Raw genomic sequence first — 20,280 nt, forward strand, 5'->3', positions numbered from 1 at the left:
TGCGTTCCTCCAAGAGCCACAGGGAGGTCATTTCCACCTAATACGGCATGCTCAAGATGGGGAAATCCAGGTTTCAATTCCATTTCAGGGACTATATTTTGTGCATGCAACAAAAAATGGAGTGTAATCTCCTAACAAGGTTGAATAAAAGCAGCGCTAACAGGTGAGCTACTGCCCCCTGGTGTCCACAGCTGAGACGGTCGCTTGTGGGGTTTCTTCCTGTGTCCCTCCCTGCCACCTCCTCCAGCCCATCCTAACAGCCCACAACATGGGTTGCAATCTGGCAGCCCCCTATAGCCAGCAGGAAGACACGCCCACTTTTTAAAAATCTGGAGATTTGTTCAAGAATCTATAACTGACATTTCTTGTAAGAAACTGGAAAATCTATCAATTGCTGGATCACAGCTCAAAATAATAAATGTGGTAAACTGTGGGCTACAACTGAGAAGCTGCTGCCCACTTTTCATAAAGCCTGTGCTCTCAGACTCACTGCACTCACCCCGCCCTACTGTCTCACACCAGGCAGTCCTACTCCTTACCAGTTCCTGCAGAGCTTCTGGGTTTGCTGCCACTGGCTCAGCTCATCAAAGAAGTTACCCTGGCACCCCAAGGAGTGGAGAAAGGAGGGTGCCTTTGAAGGTGGTAATTATAACTCTTTATGCCTGATGTACATGCAGAGCTTCACAGCCCTATAATACCTGGCTCTGTGAGGGTGACTTGCTCAAAGTGGTAAGCCTTGCACTTGGACAGACACCTGTCTGGCTCCAGAGCCTCCTTGTCTTCCACTACACTGTCTCCCATTGGCTAGTTATACAGCAGACCCTCCTATGGGGAAGGGTTTTCCAGTGATATTACTACTTGGGCTATATCAGAAGTGAAATTCGGAGAACTCTGAGAAAACAATATTCAAAACCCATGTTCGAAAAATTAAAAATAAGAAGTCACCAAAATAACCACCATTCTGATTTTGTTTCTTAATAACTCTATCGTTTGCCCCACATCCTTCAAATTCCAAGGGAACATTTCTTGAGTATCTACTAAGTGCCATCCTCCATCTTGAGGGCTGGGAACTACAGAAAATGGGGGCCAGGGGCACGACATAAAGAGGGAGTCCAACAGGAATGGTGGAAGCCTTTTGGCCCCTCACTTCACAATGTTCCCCCAGGCTGGCATGGGCCTGGACACTTTGTTTTGTGCTGTGGGTCAGCAGCTTTCCTAAACTAGGATCGGGATGAAGCCTACACAGGTGCACAGTCTCCTTCTGTGCCTGGAACATCCTGCAGCTCTAGCACCTTCTTCTTTGGGTAAGCAGCAGCAAGGATCTGGTGTTCTTCCTAGGAATAATTACCAGTGCTGACATTTGCCAAGCATTTGCTCAGTGCCAGATGCACAGAATCTCAAACAAAATCCTAGAAGAGGTACTGTCATCATCTTGTCCCCAGTTTACAGGAAAGCAAACAGGGGATCAGCAAGGTCAAACCATTTGCTGAGTGTAACCCAGTTTGCAAGCAACAGAGCTGGGATGTGAACCCTGGGCTGTGTGGCACCAAAGGTGCCTCCAAGGGGAATCTGTGTCACTGGGGGATCGGATCTTAAAGCATCAATTCTCCTGCAAATCCCACAATGGTGGGCAAAAAGTAAAGTGGGCAAAGTTTGTCCCATTTTACAGATGGGGAAATTGAGGTTGAAAGTAACCTGCTCACCGTCACAGAGTAAATAGCAGAGTCTGGATCTGAGCTGACTCCAGACATCTCAGTAAGTCAAGCGTTTCTGGGGCGCGTCCCTAGATGTTCGGTTCTCACTGTTTGTGGGTTAAGATGGAGTTTTCCGATCTCTGCTTCAGGGGAAAATCCATCTCCCTGGAAGCCAAAGAACAGCCAGGCCGTTCTCATGACGATGCAGATTAAAGTCAAGAAGGAAGAGTCACAGACAGGGAGAGAAAGGGACAGAAGGCGCAGCCCGGAGGGGGGCTAAAACGGGCCACGAAGTCAAGACTAACAGAGAGGAGAGCCTCACTCACACCCGAAGGAACACCCACCCGACGGCGGCCCCGGGACGAGGAGACCGGGGCGAAGGGCAGCGGTTCTCAGCGGACGCAGACGCGAGTTTGTGGACCTCACACGCAGGGCGCCCCAAATACCCATCCGCAGTCACTTCTCAGCAGCGCCCGCTCCTCCCGCCATCCCGCCTCCCGACCTAGGCTCCGCCCCCTCCGCTGCTTATTGGCCGTTGCCGGCACGAGACCAATACATGGGCCAGCCAATGGGAGTGGCCCACGGCGCGCCTTTACCAGGGAAGCAGACGCCGATGCGGAAACCCGGAAATGTGAGGGACGGACAAGCGAAGAAAGCCAATCCGTCGCGATGAGGGCGGCGGGTCGTCCAATGGCGAGCTTCAGAGGGCGGGGCCAAGGGCCGGCGGCGAAGGATGTCTCGGGAAACAGCAGCCGCCGAGTCTGCGAGCGCCGGGAAGGTGGCTGGAAGGCCCGGCCACCTCGCGCGGTGAGGAGGGGGCATGCCCGAGGGGCTCTGAGGGTGCGTCAGGGCCGCGAGCTCTGGGCGGGATTCTCAAAGGGCCGAGTCTGCAGAGTGACCCTACAGCGGTCCCTTTATCTCTCCGGGTCTCAGTTTCCCGCTTCTGGGGAAGTGGGCGCCGAGAGATTGTGCCCCCCTCAACGCAGCTCCTTGTCGCACACACCCCTGGTACCGGCGACCTCTAATTTGCCTTTACTGCTGGGTCGAGGAGCCTGTCCTTAGTGGTGGGAAGGCCACCCAGACCACCGGTACCCGCACAGCACACCAAGCCGTTTCAGATGTCAGTGGCCACGAGCAGGGTGTCCCCCTCAGTCCCGGGATCAGTCAAGCCTGTCCGCGCCCGGGCACCCCAGAGCAGAGCACAAGCCCCTATTAGTAATAACTGAAGGTGAAAGGCCCTGTGGACTTTCAGGAACTCAACTTGCCCTATCTGTGCCTTGGTTTCTTTCATCTGTAAAATGGAGCTATAGGTAGCTAGCTCTTCCTTTATAGGGTGGTTTTAGGATTAAATGAGATACTGCTGTGTAGCATCTAGCTCAGTCCCCAGCACACCATAGTTGCCAAATAAATGCTTATTGTTAGTTCGAGTGCCTGGCCCTTTTACTCCCACTACCAGCCACTGTCACTGAAGTGTAGTAGTCACCCACTCTGGCCCAGGACCTTGGTTCCCCTTGAGATGTTCCTCTGCCCAATCATTTGGTGGGATCCCTGCAGGACAGAAAAGGAAGGCCAGAGAGGGGGACAGCATTGTGGGCTCTGTGGCTGAATATCAGGGTGCTGGTAGGAGGAGGCAGACACACATATGGCATTAAATTAGGCCACTAATCAGTTATGCTCATCAAAGAATGGACCTCAGAACTGCCATGCCAGTCTGTGTGTGTGTGTGTGTGTGTGTGTCTCCAACACTGGGTGTTCAGAGGCCACAGAGATTTGTGATGAAAGGGGGTCCCTTAGATCTGGGAGGTTCCTGAATTGAAGTCATAGGGCTGTCAGCTTTTCACTTCACCTCCCGACAGTGGGAGACAGACATCAGTTCCTCGGCTTGCTGATGAAAATTGCAGGAGATAATATGTGTCAGGTGCTAAGCCTGGCATATAGTAAATGCTCAATAAACAATGGGCAGCAATAGCAGGATGGCTTGCCTGTCACACTGCCCTGAAAGCGGGCACCAGTCCTCCCAGCCTGGGCCCTCCCCCTCAGAGATCCACCTGCCTTACCCCACTCCTGGTCCCTTCTGAACTTGAAGGTGCAGGGAGTCACCAAGCCTGTCGCCCCATCCAGGGTCACACAGTGTCTGGGACATATCCACTCCCCTGCCTCATCTCCTGCAATTCTTGGTTGCTCACAGATCCTGCTCTCTCTCCACCAACTGTTGACACGTGCATGGAGCCAACCCCCAAGTCCAGATGACGCTCATGCCAATGGCTACAGTGATGGCGGTGACTGAACCGAAATGGGTCCCAGTCTGGGGCCGTTTCCTATGGGTGACATTGCTGAGCATGGCACTGGGGTCACTGCTGGCCCTGCTGCTGCCACTGGGGACCGTGGAAGAACAGTGCTTAGCTGTGCTTAAAGGCTTCTACCTGCTCAGGAGCAAACTGGACAGGGCACAGCATGCTGTCACCAAGTGCACCAGCCCATCCACAGAGCTCAGTGTCACCTCCCAGGACGCAGAGCTGCTGGTGGTCAAGACCAAGGCGTCTCCAGGTAAGACAGATAGGCAGCCTCTTCACAGTGCTTGTTCATCCAAGAGTTATTTCTAGAACACCTGCTTCACCCCATGCAGTGCGCGGGGTGGGGGTGAGCAGGTCAGTCCTGAGCGCCAGCCTAGGCAAGCTGATGGGTGACCGAGACCGTGTCACAGGGGTGGTGACCGGGAAGCACACAGGAAGGCTCCCTGGGGGAGGGAGTGCCTGAGCCCAGTCCTGAGCTGACACTAAGCAGGTGTGGTCCAAGGAGAAGAGATGAGCGGCAGAGACCACAGGGGAAGAGAGCCCGGGGACACGGAGGGACCCAGAGAAGTGGAGTACCTATGGCTGACACCTGTCACCAGGATGGGGCTGGGAAAGGAGGGCCAGGTCCAGAGTGGGGCTCTGCGCCTCCACCAGGGTCCCTCATGCACCAAGGTGGAGCAGCGAGCCTGCCTCTGCCACCAGGTGCCCCAGCTGTGACAGCCAGACATGCATCCAAACATTGCCAGATGTCCCCCAGGGGAGTATGATCGAACCTGTGGGATAAAAGATGGCCAAGGCCACAGGGTCTAGTGGGAGTGGGAGCCACTGATGCCCCAGGCCTGAGGGACGGAGGCCAGGACCAGCCTCAGAGATGGCTGAGCTGCGGAAGGGGCAGGAGGCCCCCTGTCCGGAGTCGTGGCTGGAGGGGAAGCCACTGGCCATGGCAGCAGCAGACCTGGGAGGGCTAGGGGGCCCAGCCGGTGCCTCCCGGGTGCAGACCTGCGGCAGCAGGGACGACAGCCCCCACCCCATAGGGCTGGGGACAGCAGGGGCGCGGGGCGCGGTGACAGACCTGACGGGGACGGGCCTCGGCTCTCTCCAGCAGGTAAGCTGGAGGCCAGAGCGGCCCTGAACCAGGCCCTGGAGATGAAGCGCCAGGGCAAGCGGGGCAAGGCGCACAAGCTCTTCCTGCACGCCCTCAAGATGGACCCGGACTTCGCGGACGCGCTCACCGAGTTCGGCATCTTCTCGGAAGAAGACAAAGACATCATCCGCGCCGACTACCTGTTCACCAGGGCGCTGACCATCTCGCCCTTCCACGAGAAGGCGCTCGTCAACCGGGACCGGACGCTGCCGCTGGTGGAGGAGATTGACCAGCGGTACTTCAGCATCATCGACAGCAAGGTCAAGAAGGTCATGTCCATCCCCAAGGGCAACTCGGCGCTGCGCAGGGTCATGGAGGAGACCTACTACCACCACATCTACCACACGGTGGCCATCGAGGGCAATACCCTGACGCTCTCGGAGATCCGGCACATCCTGGAGACCCGCTACGCCGTGCCAGGCAAGAGCCTGGAGGAGCAGAACGAGGTCATTGGCATGCACGCCGCCATGAAGTACATCAACGCCACCCTGCTGTCCCGCATCGGCTCCGTGACCACCAGCGACGTGCTGGAGATCCACAGGCGGGTGCTGGGCTACGTGGACCCCGTGGAGGCCGGCAGGTTCCGGACGACCCAGGTCCTGGTGGGACACCACATACCCCCGCATCCCCAGGACGTGGAGAAGCAGATGCACGAGTTCATCCAGTGGCTCAACTCGGAGGACGCCACGCACCTGCACCCCGTGGAGTTCGCCGCCCTGACCCACTACAAACTCGTCTACATCCACCCCTTCATCGACGGCAACGGGAGGACGTCGCGCCTGCTCATGAACCTCATCCTCATGCAGGCCGGCTACCCGCCTGTCACCATCCTCAAGGAGCAGCGGGCCGAGTACTACCACGTGCTGGAGGCCGCCAACGAGGGCGACGTGCGGCCCTTCATCCGCTTCATCGCCAAGTGCACGGAGACCACCCTGGACACCCTGCTCTTCGCCACCACTGAGTACTCGGTGGCGCTGCCGGAAGCCAACCCCAACCATTCTGGGTTCAAGGAGACCCTTCCCGTGAAGCCCTAGCCCCGGTGACGAGGGAAGGTAGGGAAGGGATCAAAGAGCATTTCTAGAAACTTCGCATCTCCAGAAGCAGAACAGACCTTTGAAGTCTTTACCTCTTTTTTTTTTTTTCCTGGTTAAAAAAAAAAACTAAATTATTAAGCTTTAGTCTCTTTAAGATAATTTATAATTCAAGTTATTTATTTTCTTCTTTTGAGCAAGCCAGTCGTGGGTGGTGTCCACTGTGGCTCTGCTGGTGGCTGCTCTGAGCGGTGGTCCCCCCACCGCAGGAGCACTGATGCTCCTGTGTGACCAGAACCCGGGTTTTGGAGCAGAATTTGCACTAAGGCCAAGGAGAGAGGCCAAGTCTTTCTCTGAAACTGGCTGTGAGCAGTGTGTGGCTCTAAGGGGAGTCAGAAGTCCCAGGGAGAAGCCATCCCAGTTCTTGGGAGAGAGAGCATCTTCTTGGGGTTTGGCTTCCCTCCCAAGAGACGAGCGTGGTGGCTTTCCCCAGGAGCGCCACCGTTTGAGGTAGGAAATGAATGTGACATTTCTAGTGGGACTCCTTGCTCGTCTCCGGGAAGGCTCTTTGAGCACCGTTAATTTGCAGACTTGAGTGACGGAAGCTGTTTTTCATATGGAGACTATTTTTCTAGTTCAGGAGGGGAGGGCGGCCAGCCTGGCTTCTTAGTGCATCAGCTTCTCCTTGCACTCCACTCACAGCAGCGGGGCCCAGAGCTTTCTCTGGGGCTCAGCGTCCCTGGGTCGGCCACCCCCTGCAGCCGGCTGCTCAGGAGGCCAGCCCTCCCTCCCCCTGCAAGCTCCCTGTTGATTTTAGGGCATTTCCAAGAAAGATGCCCCATCAGCCCATTAAGCATTTCTGATACTGAGCTAGAGCCCTGCCACAGCCAGGAGGGTCCCTGTGGGGTGGTTTTGCGCCCTCACAGCCCTGGCCTCACCTCACATAGCCCCTCTGCTGTCCAGCCTCCCATTGAGGAAGCGGGAAAGGTTGCCTCCGAGTGGCTGTATTTTTCTAGCAACCTGCAAAAAAAAAATGACACAGTGTCATAAATAATGTGGCCAGGCTTCCAAGCTGTCATCTCACAGAAATAGAATCTTCTCTTCCAATCACAGGTGGCACAAGTTCCAATTGGACTGCTGCTAGTTAGTGTCAGAATGGCCAAAAATCACTAGCGTCCTTGCCCAGGGACAGCCTGCAGCGTGACGCTGCACTGCACTTTGTCACGGTCAAGAATCACATCGTGCTGTCCTACCTTTGCTTTTAGGATTGAGTTCCTGACAGCCATGCGGTCACTGCTCAGACAGCAGCAAATGTCTATAGTCATTCACAAATGGCACAGAGTGGTTTTCTGGAAGGTTCAGAAAAATAAGTGGAAACGCGTATGCAGTGGTCCTTCTGCCCGCGCGCCCAGGTGGTGTCTTCTGCTGTCTTGGTTTGTAACTGGTGACAAGGAAGCGTGGCAGGAGTGCGTGCTTTGTCCTTTAGAATTTGCACTTTAGCTACATGTGAAGGATGTTATTTTAACAAATTACTGATTCTAATAAAGTATTTTATTACATAAAGGTCAGACTCTGCCGCCTTACTCAAAGGGTATTTCCAGTGACAGAAGGAGAGGGCGCTGTAAATGGCCACCCTACCCTTACATCATCCTGGGACAGCAGACCTAGGATGGCGGTGTCAGGAGGCAGGACAGAGCTGGTTGCATGAACTGCCTTCCCAGCTAATGGGCAGGAAATATCTTGATTTCGGAGGAAATCACAAAATCCCCCTCACATTCTCAGAAACCCATGCTACAGCAGCCGGCAGCCAGCTTCTCCAGGGTCCTGCTGAGTGTCCAGAGGCTCCTCCATCACAAGCCCACGTGGACAGCGGAAGTGAGGTCAGGCTCCGGCCAACAGCAGGGATCAGAGCAGGGCCTGGGACACAGCCAGAGGTGGGCCCCTAGGCCCTGCAGTGGGGAGGACGCTCAGGCAGGCACAGGTTCCCTCGGAGCCCCCAATCACCTAGCCACCAGCAGGCCTCACAGCGACCAGAAAAGGGACAGACCCAGGAGGCACCAGGGCCATGTGAGGCTCCTACTGCCAACAGCGGCTGCCTGAGCTGCTTCCAGAGGTAATGCCAAGAAAAGGGAGTTTGTTTTGTGTAAAGAGAAAAACCAAAGGGGACCCTGCATCTCAAAGGTCCTAAGACATGATCAACCAGCGATCATTTACAAGGAGACACGGACACTGACTAGACACTCTGGGTCGCTGGTGACCCTAAGGTATCACTGCTAACGTTTCTCAGGGTGAAAACCAACTGGCCCTTAGGTCCTTCTCTCTCAGGTTAGACTCACGAGCTGCTATCTGAGCAGGCTTCAAGGTAACAGCAGGAGGTGGAAGGGACAGTGCGGCGAGGGGACAGTGAGGCGAGGGCCCTACCGGGTGCAGGAGAGCTGGCACTCGGAGACAGGCAAGCAGGACTATCTACGTTTCATGGTTCTGCCTGTTCAAAACTTCCTGTTAAAAAATGTCAAGTTATGGGGCTGGGGTTGTGGCTCGGAGGTATGGTGCTCGCCTAGCATGCGTGAGGCACCGGGTTCGATCCTCAGCACCACATAAATAAAATAAAGATATTAAAAAAAAAATGTAAAGTTACAAAAAATGCAGGAAAGCCTGGCTGACGCACAAAAACAGCTTCACAAAACAAACAGATGAGGAGCTGGTCTCCACTGCATGGAAGGGCCCCCACCGTGCTCCCGGGGGCCTGGGTCAGGGTAGGTCCCCCAGCGTGGCCAGGCTGCTTTCAGGCCACTTGCTAGGTGTCTGGTGAGGTGAGAGGTAAAAACGCCAAGTGTCAAACCGCCATGAACTCCAGTCCAAGACTGAAGACGCATCGCTGCTGGAGGAAAGTCCCGGGAGGTCTGAGTTAGAAAACTCCTGTTTACACCTGCGACCCGTGACCAAACGCCCGTCTGTGATGCACAGCTGAGGACCACGGCAAGGTGACTCAAGAGAACTCCGTTTAATCAACAAAGCTAACTGGGAGAACTAAAGTATTTAAACAAAACCCAAGGGCTGAACCCCAATCTCTAGACCCAGAATGACTAGTCACTAGCAAAGAAAACGGTCCACGCGGGATTCCTATAGAAAACACATGTCACAAATATTTTGCTTTTAGGAAACATAAAACAACAGTCGACGTGTGGTTTACAAATACATAATAGAAAAAAACAACCCCTGTGAACAAAAGCCCACCAAGTGCTGGGTGTGGGACCCCCGCCCCCGCCCCCACCCCTTACTAAAATAGGCCGTTCTGGTGAGTCGCCAGCATCTGCCGTTTCTCATCTTTTAAAAATTAAAAGTGACGGGCACGTGTGCTGTGCAGGATGGGAGAGAAATGTCTTACAAAAAGGGCCAGAGGTGGCCCGGAGCATTGGGACAAGTGGGACTCAAGAGCCATGTTCCAGTGTCACTTCTGCTCCTCATTCTTCAGGACACAAAAGTCCGTAGGGACAGGTGCCCTGCGGGCCGTGCCCTGCTCCACTGCCCTCAATGTGAGGGAGCACTGGGCGCCTCTTCCCCTGGACACTGCCCCGTCTGAACCCCGCGGAGTCCAGGGGCGCAGGGGTGTGCACAGCCCCTCCTTGGCCCAGGCGCTGCTGGGTGCTGGGTGCTGGGTGGGCTGCCTGACCAGCGAGAAGTAAGGCATTTCCTGTCCTTCACAGCGTTGCTTTCACTTTCTCAGAAGCAGCTTGGCAAAATCAGCATTGGACATCTTGGGCGCCTCAGCGGCCTCAGAGGTGGGGACTGCTGGGCGCGGGGCAGGGCCGTTCTCGGCCTGACCGGCAGCAGCACCCGGGCGTTGCAGGGCACGCGGCAGCAGAGCAAGCTGGGTCCTTCCCTTCCCCCGCCTGCAAGGACAGACACAGAACACACCCTGAACAAGGGCTCGTGGCTCCAGACTGAATCATGAAACAAGCCAGGGGAGCCCCAAGCACCCCAAGTTAAGGACAGGGATGGAGTGGCTTCTAGTATCCGCCTCCCGGGTTCCAGCCCCACTACCGCAAAACACAAATTTAATTTAAAAAAGAGCTGTCTAAACTAGCCAAAATTAAGAGATGAAATATAAAAACAAGGCTGATGAGATGAGCCTTGTATCCTGGCTAGCAAAGGAAATGCACGACAGACTCTGCCTGTTCACAATTCAGGCGGAGACCAGCCGGGTGCGACACACTGGTGGGAAGAATTGCCGCCATCTCATTGGCTCTTCTGTATCGGGCACAGAAGGGCATGGCCACAGCCAAGGGGGAGTCCAGCAGAACCGACTCAACCTAGACCAAGAGCAGGGAAGGGTGACAGCCAGAGATTTCCGTTTGACTGTGTTCTGGGGTGGGGTGGATCAGCCGGGCTGGATCAATGGGCTTCTGGTTTTAATATTTTCCCCTTTTTTTCTCCCCATTTTTTCTCGAAGTCTTGCCATGTAGCCTGAGTTCCTTTAGGAACTTGGGATGGGACTGTCAGAAGCTCCCGGCATCCACACTGGGGGAGCAGCGGGCCATCTGCTGGACAGGTAGCCCTAGAACAGGCAGGTTCTAGGAGTAGGAGGAGGCAGGGGATTCCCTGCCGTGGGGCTGGAGGTGGCCAGAAGCCAGGCGGCGTCTCTGCTGCACCTGGAGCTGCAAGGCCCTGCTGAGTCCCCCAGTGAAACATCACTCGGTCCTCCACGGCCCCCTCTATTTTGCTGTGTCATTGCTGACAGTGCCCCACCCCATCTTTATGTAACTTAACAAACGCTCACCCTAGATTTTTATTAGCCAAAATGTTTTTGTTCTGAATAACATTGTTACTGGGCCAAAAGACAGGCCAGGAGCTGGGGCAGCCTCTGCTTGGGTTTGGTTGAGACAAACCTGGAGGATAAAGCACAGCTGTCCACTGCATTATCTGAGCAAAAAACTACCATAAATAACTTTGTCTTTTGTCAAATAAAGTTGTTCTCCTTTTTGTTTATAAAAAAAAAAAAAAACAAGGCTGCCATCTCTTGGACGCTACTGTGTGACCATGCCATCCTGTCAGCCCCACGAGGAGAAGAGAAAAGCCCAGCTCGTGTGGAGATGACAGCTACAACCCAGGAACGGCAAGCAGGACAGTCATCGGGTTTTATCTTCAGGTTAATCAGCAAAGGGGACTTCAAAATAACTCCTGCCTCAGCACTTTTCACTTCAGAATGAACGACATGTGTAAACTGGCAAACAGCAGCAGGTCTGCCTCCCAGGCCCACGCCCTCTGGGACACGCAGGGAGCCCATGCTCCAGCTGAAAAACCCTAGGATCACTGGAGGAGCAGCGGGGCCTGGCCTCCCGTCCTGACTCCCCAGACCTCCCAGCCCTGGAGGCCCCCTGCCGCATGCTGCCAGCACAAGCCCCACCAGACTGGCACGGAACACTTACGCTCCATATATCTGCCTTGGCACCATGGGGCCACCTGGTGCTCTCCTGGCCTCTGGCTTCTCTGGAACTTTCCTCTGAGGGGGGTTACTGATGGCCACTTTGATGACATTCTCTTTGACTGTCATGCCGTCCATCTTCATCACAGCCTGCGAAGCCTGGGACTCATTTTCATACTCCACGTAGGCCAGACCCTGGGGGGGAAGAGACCAGGGCCGTCAGGCGCGCAGACCCAGGACGCAACGTCCTCCCAGGGCCAGGGAACCTGGCGTCCTCGGGAAAGCAGCAGACAGCCCATCAGCTGGTCCCCTCCCAACTGCTGACACCCGCTATCCACAGTTCACTCCAGGCCCCATTTGGCTTCTCTACGGCCCTTCTGATTTTCACACCAGAGAAACCTTTCTGGGATCGGCACACCCTGGGCTTGCTCAGAAGAAAAAGAGACGGGCGAGACCCCGAGGAGGACAACCAGAGGGGGCGGGGGTCCTCTTCAGTCCCTTCTGTGTCTTCAGTTCTCAAGCTGACTGGGGGTAAGGTTTGAAAAGAAATCCAAAATCATGCTTAAAAACACAACTTGAGAGGCTGGGATTGTGGCTCAGCGCGTGCGAGGCTCTGGGTTCAATCCTCAGCACCACATAAAAATAAACAGACAAAATAAAGGTATTATGTCCAACTACAACTAAAAAATATATTAAAAAAAACACTACTTGAAATGTGGTGCAAAAGGGCCAAGGGCAGGGGCACACGCCTGAGGCCCTAGCCACTTGAGAGGCTGAGGCAGGAGGATCACTCGAGCACAATAATTGGAGACCAGCCTAGATGACACACCAAGACCCCGTCTCAAAGAAATACACCCGTGGGCTGGGGCTGGGGCTCAGAGGGAGAGCGCTTGCCTAGCACAGGTGAGGCACTGGGTTCCATCCTCAGCACCACATAAAAATAAATTTAAAAATAAAGGTATTGTGTGAAAAAACACATGTATCATCAAAAAAAATATGCACATATACACACATATGCCTGTATATACATGTAGGTGTGCGTACACACACGCACATGGTGCAAGAGGAATTAACAGGATGTGGAGGGGCAGGAGGGAGGGGGGAAGAGCAGACCAATGGAGGGACTACGGGCACTGGCTGGAGGCCCGGGAAGGAGAAGAGTGGGGAGGTGACACTGCAGCCAGGGGCCACACTGTGGCTTCTATGAAGGCTGAAACTTACTTTCCAAATGCCTTTTTCATTTTTGGTACATTTGTTACTTAAAGTTAGTCCGATCCACATGGAAGCAGCCAAGCGAGCTCCTCCTCCCATCATGTCACCACCCTGTCTTAGGAGACAAGCCAGGAGCCCCTCAGCTCAGAAGGCCAGGCGCCATCTGCGCCAACACAGACCTTTGGTTTGCCAGCCCGGTTGGTGACCAGCCTGAGGTCCTTCACAGTGCCATGGGCCTTACAGATGTCCTCCAGTTCCTCTTTAGTGCAGGAGAAGGGCAGGCCGGAGATGAAGAGCTTGTGTTTCTCCAGGGCGGTGCTGTACCGGAACACCTGGGGGAGGGCGGGAAGGGAGGACCCCCGTCAGGCCAGGTAGTGCGGACTCGGTCACCCCCCGCCAGGCAGCCCAGAGCCGGACCTGGGATTGGAACCTAGTAACAGAGTCGCCTGGCAAGTCACTTCAGGCCTCAATTTTTCCTCCAAAAAATGGCAAGAATAAGAGCAGCCATTTGCAGAGGACAGGTGGGCAGCCACAGCAGCACGGTCTCCTGCCACTCAGCACCTATCGTCACCACCACCTAGTCAGCTGGTCCAGCTCAGGACACCGGGCCCTGCGTCGGTGCCACACAGACCAGCTCCCTGCGCAGCGGCGTGTGGAACCCAAGCACGGGGGAGCATGCGAGCGCAACCCTCCATAGCAGACCTTGAAATCGGGGTTCTTGCTCTTATCCACACAGGGGGACACGAACATAGGCCTCCCTTCCATGTTCTTCCGGTCCAGCTCCAGGGCCTTCAGGGCAGACTGCTCTTCTTTGAACTCCACATAGCAGTAGCCTCGAAAGTCCCCGCGGTTGCTGAACACGGGCCGGATCTCCACCACCTCCCCGCAGGCCTCGAAGAGTGGCCGGAGCTTGGCGGCAGGCTCCCCCATGCTGTAGGGCAGGTTGCTGACGAAGACGGTGACGCTGTCCTTGCTGCTGTCATGCAGCACCTTGGGCACCTCCCGCCTCAGGGCAGCGGCCTTCTCCTTCTGCTTGGACGGGGGGCCGATGTCCACGGGGGCAGGCTTCTCAGGGAGCCCCTTCTCCTGGCCCGCGTCTGGCTCTGGCCCGGCCGGGGCCACGCTGTTCTCCACCCTCCTTCGCTTGGAAGGCTGCTCTGCAGGTGTGCAAAAGACAAGCGGCGATGGTTGGCTGTCGGCTGCCCGCCTTCAGCACGCAGTGTGGGGACCCCTCTCCCGCCATGGACAGGAGTCTGCAGCAGACACCAGGGTGGCAGGCCCCTGAGGTCTTCCACGACCCTGCTGACCCGCCCCGCAATTTTCTGAGCCCCCATTACAATGCAGTGCGTGGGCCATATCACGGGGAAGTAATGACAAATCCCCATGTACACTCTTAATTGCAGGGGTGGCCAGAGGCCCGCCTCGGGTCAGCAGGATCCCTCTACCCTCCCACAGAGCCCGGGCAGCACAAGGGCAGACCTGAAAGCCACACAGAAACCACACCCGGTAAAGGACGTGCAGGCGCCACAGAGACACCTGGAAAGCACAGCCGCGGGCCTTGTTCCCACGACACTCTGGGCGCTGCCTCGCGTCCTGCAACAGACCCTCCCCACGGCCCTGCAGAGGACCAGCAGGCCTCACCTCCAGCAGCTCTCCCATCGGTCCCCCCGCTGCTCCCCGATGGCACCCAGGCCCTCGAGCTACATTCAACAGCTCACCCAGCTGCATGGCTGGCCTGTCCCCACCACTGCCTCGGCCCCTCTGCCAGCATCTGGGATCACACCCAATCCTGCGCTCTCAGAGCAGAGCTGTCCGTGCAGCCATGTTCCCTCGCAGCTCTCTGCCTGGGGCCCCTCCTCCCTGTCCTGGCCCAGAAGCCGCATCCCTTCTCCCACGAAGCCTCCTGGCACGGAACTGAGCCTGGCGCCTCTGGCCTCCGCCCGGATCTCAACCTCCCCACAGTCCTGACTGCTCCCAAGTCCACCCACCTTACCCTGTAACTTGGGGGCTCTGAGGGCAGTGGCCACAGTCAGTCACTTCTGAAGGCCCAAAGAGGTGTGCAAGAAAGGCCAACGGAATGGAGGCTGCGTCTGCACCTCCCTCTGTGGCCACAGCTACGCTAGGGAAACACTCAGAGGCCCTAATGTCCCAAGACGATTCCTCACTGTGACAGGACTGCCCTGGATCAGTTCAGACCTCACCTGCCAGGAAAGACCAGCTGGGAGCCCAGCCTCAACACCACCGGGGGCTGGGCGAGGAGGCGCCTGTGGGGCGCAGTGCTGGTGCTGGCACTGGAACCCAGTGGGAGGGGGACTTGGGTACATGGGTTGGTGACAGGGGCCCAGCTTGGGATAAAGCAGTCAGGGTGGGAGGGAGAGGAAGACACCCAGGCAGGAGGGCCCTGGGCAATGGCCTGACAGGACATAAAGCCCAAGTGCTGGGCACACCGGCTGTGGAGGGCAGCACCCAGAGCGGGCACGGGAGGCCCAGAGGCGAGGGGAGCAGCAGGCCAGGAGCCGGGCACACAGCCAGGGGACAGACAGCGCAGGTGAGCATGCTGAGGGTGACAGGAGCAGGTTTCTCAACGGCAGAAAACCAGAAGGAACCCTGTGGTGTGGACTCGGGGTTCCCAGGACCCGCGTTTACACAAGTTCCACGCAAACAGATGTCCCCAGCACGAGCACTCAGAGGCCTGGGAGCACAATCCCCAACAGCAGTGAGGACATCTGGCACCTGCCAAGTGCCACGCAGTGTCCCTGGAGAACAGGGACCCTAGGCTGGGCCACAAGGGGATGCACTGCATGAAAGGACACATGGGGTGAGACCGCAAGAGCAAGTCCAAGGACACGGAGGCCCGCTCGCAGGAGCTCCTGGAGCCAAACTGGGACAAGAGCTTCAACATAAATGACCACACTAACAGACTATAACCAAGGAAAACCGGGGTCCATGATCCCTGTGACACGGAGGAGGACTCAGAAGTGAAGAGGAACCGGATCTTATCTCCTCTCAGTAAGGCAGAGGCCCGTCAGGAGAAAAGAGCAAGCCAGCAGGCGCCACCTCAGTCACATCACCAAGGTGACCCAAATCACATGCCACCCGAAGGGATTCACCAGGAAGGTACTATTCCTGCCGAAGAGGCGTGACCTGACTGGGCATGAGGGCCATCAGGAAACCCACACGGAGGAACCTTCTCCAAGAAACTGGCCTGACTTCTTCAAATGTCCTGGTCAAGGGAGCCAAAGGGACATTCCAGACTGGAGGAGACTCGAGACACGGGACAGCTCAACACAAAACTAGATCCTCCTACTTGAAAGGACACCAGCAGCACCAAAGGCAGGCACTGGGGGTTCTGAGGATCCATAGGCAGGAATGGAGGTGAGCTGCTCCTGGCTCTTGGTTTTGGGGGTTGGGGTACCAGGGACTGAGCCCAGGGGTGCTTAACTACTAAGTCACGCCTCAGCTCTTTTTGCTTTCTATTCTAAGAAAGGCCTGGAATCTGTGCCCCTCGCCTCGGCCTCCCCAGTCGCTGGGATTACAGGCGGGCAGCACGGCACCCAGCCGGGCCCCGACGGCGGCCAGGTTTGCGGGACACGCTCTGAGAAGTCCACGGGCGGCGGGCAGTGTGCGGACACACGGCCTCAAGTGGGCCGGGGAGAAAGTCTTTGTACCCTTTTTGCGAATTCTCTGGAGGTGTGGGGGTGTCAAGGTGAAGCCTCTGAGCAGCCCTCTACCTGCGCCATCCTCGCCCCACGCCTTGCCCTCCTCGGCCTTGCGCTTGTCCCCGCCGCCTGGCTGCTGCTTCTTTCTCAAGGCTTTCTTCTCCGCTCGCACCCTCTTGCGCTGCTCCGCCTTCTCCTCTTCCTGCTGCGCCAGAGCCGCCTCCTTCTCTGCAGCCTGGAAGGGCAAGGGGCAGTGTTGTTTATGTTAAATGTAATGGACATTATTTTTAAAGAACATTTAAGAACCTATTTCTTGGCTGGGGATATAGCTCAGTTGGTAGAGCACTTGCCTTGCCTCGGCTTGTGAGAGGATGAGACAGGGAAGGGGAAGGGCAGACGGGTGGGCAGGCACTGCCAGCGGCCCCACCGCCGGCGCCCAAGGCCACAGGGTCTGGACCTCAAGCCCATGCTCACAGCGCCCTCAGCCTGTCCCCAAGAGGAAGGAGAAATCGGTCCACAGGACCAGGGCCCCTAGCAAGGCCAACAGAGGCTCCTTCTCATTCTTTCCCATCTATTCCAATGAATTTGGGGGCCAAAATTCCCCCAGCACATTGTTAAAGCCAAAGTGTTCAGTGAATGTAAAAAGATACAAGTTGAAATACTGATTCAGTATCTTATACCTCACAGGCCTATGGCTCACGTGCATCTCTTATGAAGGCCTAAAGGTTTTGAAGAGAAACACCCACACCAAACAGGCAAGAGCTCGAGGGGCTCCAGAGACCCCGACATGCATCACCGTTACCTTCACCCTCTGCTCGGTCACGCGCGCCAACCGGGTCTCAGTTTTCTGAACAGCTATGTCCCAGTCTTCTAAAGTACCTTGATGGGAAGAGAAGCAAAAGTTTACTCCTTCTGTTTTTGAAGGACTTAAAAACATACATTTGTCTTATTTTCCCACACCTCCAGAAGCCACCTCTCCCTAATCACAAGAACTGGAGAGTTCCTCGTTTTAAAAAAATTTAATTCACGTAGGCTTCAAGTTTATAATTCAAATCGTCCCAGATATGCTCCAATTGCCCCTTTTATGACTTGAAAGCCAGGATCTGACCTCTTACGGCAAAGATCATGAAAATACTCGGATATGAAAGGTCACGAGACATTTGCACTAAGACTGAACAATGTTAAGAGTGACCTAATGTTGCAGAGCTGTTCCTGTTGCTGTTTGGGGGTCTGATCTCCAAGACTGAGGCTCACACCCCCAAACCAGACAAATGCCCGCAGATAAATTCTCACTGGTCCCTCCTGGCTCTCGTTCATCTCCACAAGGGACACGGGCGTGACGCCAGAACTCAGGGGCTGCTGCCGCTCCGAGCACCCTGGCACTGCACACAACGTGCTCGCTAGAGCAGAGCTCTCCACCAAGGGACATCTGACAGCGTGGGCAGGCATGTTTGACTGTCATGGTTGGCTGGGGCGAGGGCTGCTACAGCTTCTAACAGGCAGAGTCCAGAATGTGGCTAACTGTCCCATAACATACAGGACAGCACAGAGCGCCACAAGAAGCCCTGGGCTGGGGCCACACCACAGAGCCTGGCAGCTGGAGACTGAGCAGAGTCCCAGGGCTTACTCCCTCTGTAAGGCCTCACGACAGTCTAATCACACAGCACCACTTGCCAGGCCGTGTCATGGCCACTGCCACAGGGCCACAGGTGGTCCTTAAAGCCATAAAGATGCTCCCACTGGAGATAGAGCCACAAACGAGTGGAATCCAAGCCCGTCGGGACTGAGGTCGCACCTTCCATCCTCTCCATGGTGAGCAGCACCTCACACACGTGCTCGGGGTAGTCGCTGGTGCACTGCACGGCCCGGTGCAGAGCCTTGCGGCAATGCTGCGTGTCGCCATGCGCCCTAGGACAAGAAGCAGAGAGTCGCTGCCACCAGGGTGTAAAGCAAAGTGCACAGGAAGGGAGGGCTGCTTCCACGGTGGGTTCCCCAGACACTAGTTTCCCAGGGGACCCCGCTTTCCTCCTGCCTCCACCAGTCCCCTCAGCCGCCCAGGGAGGCGTTCTCGGGACCGCCCTGCAAGTGCCCCTGGAAAATATCCCCAGGGTGCAGTCAGCAGCCTGGGTGTCCGTCTCTATAGCACATGGAGGTGCAACATGTGGGACAGAGGCCCAGCAGGTCTAGTCACTTGACAAGAGAAATCCCACGCAGTCCAACCAGGGGGACGCACCCGCCACGCCTTCAGTCAGAGCATTTGGTGGTGACATGGAAAGACGCCACCAGTCGCGACACACGAAACAAGCCTTTAACCTCAGTTATGTTCCCATTTGTTTTTTAAAAAGTACCAATGTACACAAATATTGTGAAAATGGATTAAGACACTCAGAAAAAAATCAGAGTGTGGTTCCCAAAGTACGACCCATGTACCCGGAGATCTCTTGGCTCCAGGACCCTCTCTGGGGGTCTGCAAAGTCAGAGGACCAAAATGTCACTGGATTTGTTCACTGTGTGACATTTGCATGGTGGCTCTTCATACAAAGTAAGGCAGACACACCTGTTTAATATTCTGTGAGACACACTGGGAAGTACACATAAAGCACCTCTGCTGACACTGAAGGACAAAGAAAAGTGTTGCAGGGCTGGGGATGTGGCTCAAGCGGTAACGCGCTCGCCTGGCATGCGTGCGGCCTGGGTTTGATCCTCAACACCACATACAAACAAAGATGTTGCGTCCGCCGAAAACTAAAAAATAAATATTAAAAAATTCTCTCTCTCTCTCTCTTACTCTCTCTTTGAAAAAAAAAAAAAGAAAGAAAGAAAAGTGTTGCAAAGAAAAGTGTGTGGCACTATTTGAGTCGCGACCTGAATTGGTCACTTTTTTTTCACAGAACAGTTTTTACTTGAAAGAACAGCTGAATGACAAGCTATGGGCACTGAGACTGTGTTTCACATGTTACTTCTGAAAATTAATGAAGTCAGTCTGCCACACCAGAGAAAACCACTGATGCCACTTGTTGCCAGTGATAAAATCTGAGCTGCTAGCTGGGCACAGCTCGGCACGCTGTCACCCCAGCACCTCGAGGCTGAGGCATGAGGAGCGTAAATTCAAAGCCAGCCTCAGCCACGAGGCCCTAAGCACTCAGCAAGACCCTGACTCTAAATAAAAAGGGCTGGGGATGTGGCTCAGTGGCTCATTGCCCCAGGATTCAATCCTGGAACCAAAAACAATCAGAGCTTCTAGGTGAAAATTAGAGTTTGGGAAAATCTGCATGTGCCACTGTGAGTCTGAAACATTCCTACTTAAAAGACTTTTCTACCAAGTGCAGTAAGGATGTGAACAAATACAGTGTTTTTATACTGTAGAATGAAATGTGTCAACACGTGGAAAGCTGCATGATCATCAGGCACGATGTCCAGAATCTCAGCACCAGGTACAAGTCCATGCAGGGCTGGGCTGGGGCTCAGCGGGAGAGCGCTCGCCTAGCACCTGTGAGGCGCTGGGTTTGATCCTCAGCACCACATACAAATAAATACATAAAATAAAGGTAGATTTCATCTACAACTAAAGAACAATTTAAAAAAAAAAAGTCCATTCAAAGTGTAAATTAAAGCCAGGCGTGGCATCATGTTCCTGTGATCCCAGCACTGAGGCTGAGGCAGGAGGATCACTTGAGTCCAAGAGTTTGAAAGCAACCTGGGCACCACAGCAACCCTCCCCACCCACCACCACCCCACCAAAAAAAAAAAAAAAAAACCTAAGTGCAAACTAAACACATAGATATTAATGTAACTAATTAGGGAATATTCATTAACGTGGT

At 55.1% G+C, this 20,280-nt stretch overlaps 2 protein-coding genes across 5 annotated transcripts in view; one reads left to right on the forward strand and one right to left on the reverse strand.

The window, feature by feature from the left end:
* The first annotated feature begins 2,367 nt into the window (after positions 1-2,367).
* Positions 2,368-7,726, forward strand: Ficd (FIC domain protein adenylyltransferase). 2 transcript variants are annotated; one of them, XM_015500244.2, is made up of 3 exons: positions 2,368-2,501; positions 3,883-4,241; positions 5,091-7,726. In XM_015500244.2, exons 2-3 carry the CDS (start codon positions 3,941-3,943, stop codon positions 6,164-6,166), a joined length of 1,377 nt encoding a protein of 458 aa, XP_015355730.1. In that variant the 5' UTR covers positions 2,368-2,501; positions 3,883-3,940; the 3' UTR covers positions 6,167-7,726. The 2 variants fall into 2 exon arrangements, with proteins under 2 accessions (XP_015355730.1, XP_015355731.1); XM_015500245.2 differs by having other exon boundaries at positions 2,389-2,534.
* A 1,426-nt stretch (positions 7,727-9,152) lies between these two features.
* Sart3 (spliceosome associated factor 3, U4/U6 recycling protein) overlaps positions 9,153-20,280 on the reverse strand; it is a 38,499-nt gene continuing 27,371 nt past the window's right edge. For all 3 annotated transcript variants that reach the window (XM_015500242.2, XM_015500243.2, XM_048784983.1), the window contains exons 13-19: positions 18,255-18,367; positions 17,262-17,338; positions 16,532-16,694; positions 13,503-13,957; positions 12,980-13,132; positions 11,593-11,783; positions 9,153-10,056 (exon numbers count right to left, since the gene is read on the reverse strand). In XM_015500242.2, the coding sequence (XP_015355728.1) occupies positions 9,879-10,056; positions 11,593-11,783; positions 12,980-13,132; positions 13,503-13,957; positions 16,532-16,694; positions 17,262-17,338; positions 18,255-18,367 (1,330 nt within the window). In that variant the 3' untranslated portion in view covers positions 9,153-9,878. The remainder of the gene's footprint in view (positions 10,057-11,592; positions 11,784-12,979; positions 13,133-13,502; positions 13,958-16,531; positions 16,695-17,261; positions 17,339-18,254; positions 18,368-20,280) is intronic.

The sequence above is a fragment of the Marmota marmota genome, unplaced genomic scaffold (genome assembly GCF_001458135.2).
Source record: "Marmota marmota marmota unplaced genomic scaffold, marMar, whole genome shotgun sequence".
NCBI classification, from domain to species: domain Eukaryota; kingdom Metazoa; phylum Chordata; class Mammalia; order Rodentia; family Sciuridae; genus Marmota; species Marmota marmota.

What these genes read in the sequence shown, in the direction of transcription:
- Ficd (XM_015500244.2), top strand. Translation starts at nt 3,941, where the DNA reads ATGACGCTCATGCCAATGGCTACAGTGATGGCGGTGACTGAACCGAAA. An exon ending in CAAGACCAAGGCGTCTCCAG is followed by an intron (nt 4,242 to 5,090) that starts GTAAGACAGATA and finishes GGCTCTCTCCAG; the next exon opens with CAGGTAAGCTGGAGGCCAGA.